This window comes from Anarrhichthys ocellatus, unplaced genomic scaffold (genome assembly GCF_004355925.1).
Source record: "Anarrhichthys ocellatus isolate YVR2014 unplaced genomic scaffold, GSC_Weel_1.0 scaffold14, whole genome shotgun sequence".
NCBI classification, from domain to species: Eukaryota; Metazoa; Chordata; class Actinopteri; order Perciformes; family Anarhichadidae; genus Anarrhichthys; species Anarrhichthys ocellatus.
In genome coordinates, this window is record NW_022280044.1 from 3,304,720 (window position 1) to 3,309,329 (window position 4,610).

The window sequence follows — 4,610 nt, forward strand, 5'->3', positions numbered from 1 at the left end:
TATATATATATATATATATATATTTATTTTACTGGAACATTAAGGAAGCTGATGTCCAGACTGTTTAGTAGGATTTGAATGAATATGTAAAAATGTAATCTAACTCTCACTGAATGCACCGTAAAGGCACACTTCTGTATTACCCGTTTAGCCAGACATCCTGTAGTCCGACCATCATGTGACTGACAGTAAACAGATGTTGGCTTTGCCACGTGTGGACCTCCTTATAACTAGTTGCCCAAGGCACCGGCCCACGGATCACCCTCCTGGTAAAAGGCTTGGGGATGCTGGATATGGACAGTCTCTGGCACTCAGATGGGTCCATCAGAATGTAGTCCACTGTCAAGGAACCACATGGAAGACAAACTAGATTGAACAGATTGACCAAATGTCATTTTCAAGACAAGTGAAATATTAATGAACAAAAGCACCAACTAGAGTGACTAGTTTTTCAAACCCATATGGGCACATGTATTAAAGAATCCCTATTTGTTGTGTTTAATGTGCTAACCGATACATAGATAGCAGCAGACATGAAGAAAAGCTGAAGCTGAGTTTGTTTTGGTCAGGCAGTCTATAAAAGCAATGTTAAAGTGATACTGGCATATGCTTAGAAGTTCCAAATAAAGCAGTACTGTCATTAAAGAACACTTTATTGTTGTATACCTATGCTCTGCTTGAGGCTGAGGTTATACTCTCTTTTGACCTCTTCTTCCATGTTTGCCCTCATCATCTTGAGGTGTTTACTAATATCCTCAGTTTCGGGAGGCAGCAGGCGCATGATGTTCATCATCTGCTGGGGTGGCTGGGGTTCCAGTACAGAGCTGGGGACACCATTGGTGATATAGTATATATACCGCTGTGTGAGAAAAGTTAAGATCAATAATGTGTCAAAGAAGTGACTCAAAAGATTCTAATCAGCAACTGACATGTCCATTACTGAATTAACTGATACTTGCTTCCAGGTCTCTCTGCGTAGGTTCTGTCTGCATGGCCCTCGTCTTCTCCTCTTGGCTGTGCATGACGTCCAGCTGCTCTTGAGGACTCATGGGCCGGCTGCTGGGACTGCCAACATTTCTTGGTCTAGGCTCTGGCCTACGTGAGAGTAAAGCATGAGAAGATGTATCCCTGTGAAAGCAGGAACAAGTCAGATAAAGTGCTTCAAGAAAAAGAACATTATAACAAAAATAAGCTATTGCTGAAATGTGTCGCTTTAAGGGAATAATAACCTTCTTCTTGGTGTTATTCTTTGTCTCCCTCCAGATGGGGTTAATGCTAAAAGCCTGATTAAGATCAAAATCCATTCTGAGAAGTTTCCAGAGCACATTTTAAATTATAACAAGATTAAATAAAAGGAAAGAACATTGCAAATGTAGACCGTTTCAGACAAGCTTCCCTTCGTCACAAAGAGCTGGGTTTCAACATAAAAAGGATACAAGGCTCTGCTGGTTTTTCCAAGGATTGACGGAAAGGGCGTCGTCTGTGCTGGAGTTTATTAATCTTAAATTTCTGGGCCCGGGGACTGTAGTTATTTCCAATAGACTCACTGGGAGTACGGTGTTGACGCAGCTCTTTAAAGGGACCTGCTAGTGTCCGAGAAGTGGTCTGGAGAATGGGTGGGTGATGACTGTTCCTCAAGAGAATCTGGGGTAAAATAACAACTTGAATGATAAGATGATGTATGGTAGCATGAAGGTTCATGCGTTTAACCGGTTTTCTCTAAAGCACTTGTTTATATGATACAGTGATATTCTTACTTGATACACTTCTGATGATTCTGCACTACAAGTCGTGGGCAAAGGTGGGGGGAAAGGATATCCTCTGCTCTGACTCATGTTGAAAATAGAGTCATCCTCCATCTGTAGTTCAGACAAAAGTAGTAAATGTTAAAACACAAACAAACAAACCCCGTGTTGTACAATGACAATAAAACCCAATGTTGTACAATGACAATAAACCTTGTACCCTAACCACTGACACTTTTGCTTGACTTTAATTTGCACACTAAATAAAAATTAAATGTGATACAAGCGTTGTTTATTCAAAAGCTATTAGTGCACACTCTATTTTTTTTTCATTACACTACTTCACGTCTTTTTATATGATAAACACGTGCGTTTAATTATGCCTTTACAGTTAGTGCATAGCAATTGCATGCAAAATATAGGCCATACAAATGAATAGTGCATTTCAGAATCAGCCCATATATCAATATTTCTCAACGAAACTGCAAACCTAGACAGATAGAAGGGTCTCCTTTAGGACGGTATAAAATACAATATAAACAAGTCCATTAAGATAGTTAAATATTCAGCTACATGAGGACGTATTAAACGTATTTTCAACAGAAAAGAAACGTTACCTCCTCAGCGTTTTGCCTTTCCATCTTGTTGCTGAAAGACACCGTTGTAACAGACCGTTAATATCATTTTAGACCGTTACCTTCTATCAGTTGCTCTGTATAGTTACGTCGGATATCGGCAGGATTTCATTCATTTCGTAGCATTAAGCTCAAATGTTTTATGTGTCCATTAGCAACAAAGGTTTGCGCGCAGAGTTTGGAAGTAGGTTAATCTGGCACTTTTCTAATGTACAAATGACATTAACTATTTCGAGCTACTTTAATTTTGCCCTGTAAACGCTTTGAAAAGCCTCACGTTGCTGTAAACTGACACACTGTTGATCTCAACCAGGGACGTCTCCGTAGTAACCCAACCACCTAAAGCGGAACTATATGTGGTGGGCGGTTGTTCCCTGATAAAAGGTCGGACCGGGTTTATTTCTGTGTGTAATATGGTCACAACCAAAACTATTGTATTATGTTGAGTTACAGATCGCTCTAGGAAGCTAGAGGCTTTTATTGTGAAGGATGAAACGGAAGAAGGAAACGTTGTTTATTATTGTATTACTATTATAAAGTATAAGCGCAACATAACCCTCGGCTACATTGATGGCAGCGGTTATGTTGCACCTATACTTTATAATAGTAATAAAATAATAAACACGGGGCTCCGTAGTCTGCACCAAGATGGCAGCAACTTTATTCTCTTTTCACACACTTCACAATAAACTTTTTCCTTCTTCCGTTTCATCCTTCACAATAAAAGCCCCAAATACATACACTGGAACACTGTTTCCTAGAGAGCTCTTAACGTAACTCAACATATTAGCTTACACTATTACAGCAGGCGGTGAGACAACAAGGAACAATACTCTGGGTTTGTTTTAATGGTTTGACCTAATACCTTACCTGGAAGCGTCACTATTCAGCAGTCATCTGCCCTCTGCTGGTAGCCGCTCTGCTTCTCCTTCCAGAAGGAGCCTCAACCACGTGGCCCATAGTATACATATTCACTAGGGGGCAAAAATGGAGTCTTAGTATATTTGCATTACGAATCATCTGTCACCTAAACTATTGTGTTCAAAAAAATTACAAATACAGATGAATAGAATAAGAAATTAGACACATTTTTAGATTTCACATGATTTTAACCCATGACAAAGTTATCAATTGGAAAAGTAGTTTAAAATATTGTTTACAGCCCAAGTTTCATTTTACCTGAAGTGTAAACAGTAAAGTGTGATCATGCACTGCGTGGACAAAGGAAGCAAGTACAACAAGATCAAGTTGAGGAAAATATGTCATTGTGAACTCTTTGGCTAACCTTAAATTTTCGCTGGCGCTCGCCTGTAGAGACTAGTCCGGACGGGAACGCGCAGCTTGGGGCAGAATCAGCTGAATCTATTTGAGGACGCTGATTGGCTAAATTGTATGTCACACATTTATATCTTTAATCAGCAATTGGCTAACCTGCTTCATAGACCCGCCTCTTTTGGGCAGTTTCGCCAGCGCCCCAGCCAGCTGAGACGTGCACACGCGGAAAGGACGTTCAGACAGGCTGAGAGGACGTGCAGGAAAAGCATATATTTACCGCAGATATCATATTTTACACATATTACTGGGTGATTCCATCTTTCAAAAACACAAATATTGACAATTTGTATAGTTTATTATTATTATTATTATTATTAATTGTATTTGTTGTGGCTCAAAGTGGGGCGGCGCCCTAGCGCCCTCTATTGACCAGCCGCCACTGGTTAGATTAGTCATGTGCACTAGGCGTGGTTTCCGGCATTGTGAGGTGGTTGGTGTTGGGCAGAAGAAGCGCCCGTGGCTTGCGTTGAAGTGCATCTGGCTAACTTATTATTTTTAAAATTATTTTAGATATGGTAAGTTCCAGCCACACTTTTCATGTGCACTACACTACACTGTTAAACATGTAGCCGTACAGTCGCTCTGTTTAATTGAAGCCATGTGTTGACTTAATTAATCGACGTGCTAGCTGAGTACCTCGCTGTGCTAACATTAGCGTTGGTGTTAGCTAGCGAGCTAATTAGCCACCTTCGCCATGAGAACCGAAAAAGGCGCACTAGCTGCTGGTAGCTAATGTTAGCTGGGTATGCTATATTTAAAATGAGCTAGCAATAACTGACTAACAGTCTGTCGTCGACTTTTTTTTTTAATGTTAACTGTTGCTGCTCCACCGTTGGATATGTATATATGTGTGTGCAGATATATATATTAAAAAAAAAAAAAAAAAAAAAAAAAA

General features: G+C 40.0%; 2 protein-coding genes across 4 annotated transcripts in view; one reads left to right on the forward strand and one right to left on the reverse strand.

Moving 5' to 3' along the window:
* Positions 1–2,692, reverse strand: part of dnah3 (dynein axonemal heavy chain 3) — a 24,567-nt gene extending 21,875 nt beyond the window's left edge. For both annotated transcript variants that reach the window (XM_031854067.1, XM_031854068.1), the window contains exons 1-7: positions 2,363–2,692; positions 1,758–1,859; positions 1,437–1,644; positions 1,230–1,275; positions 960–1,128; positions 667–859; positions 144–339 (exon numbers count right to left, since the gene is read on the reverse strand). In XM_031854067.1, coding sequence (XP_031709927.1) covers positions 144–339; positions 667–859; positions 960–1,128; positions 1,230–1,275; positions 1,437–1,644; positions 1,758–1,859; positions 2,363–2,386 — 938 coding nt within the window. In that variant the 5' untranslated portion in view covers positions 2,387–2,692. The remainder of the gene's footprint in view (positions 1–143; positions 340–666; positions 860–959; positions 1,129–1,229; positions 1,276–1,436; positions 1,645–1,757; positions 1,860–2,362) is intronic.
* Positions 2,693–4,143: 1,451 nt separating this feature from the next.
* Positions 4,144–4,610, forward strand: part of dazl (deleted in azoospermia-like) — a 4,958-nt gene continuing 4,491 nt past the window's right edge. For both annotated transcript variants that reach the window (XM_031854159.1, XM_031854160.1), the window contains exon 1: positions 4,144–4,230. In XM_031854159.1, coding sequence (XP_031710019.1) covers positions 4,228–4,230 — 3 coding nt within the window. In that variant the 5' untranslated portion in view covers positions 4,144–4,227. The remainder of the gene's footprint in view (positions 4,231–4,610) is intronic.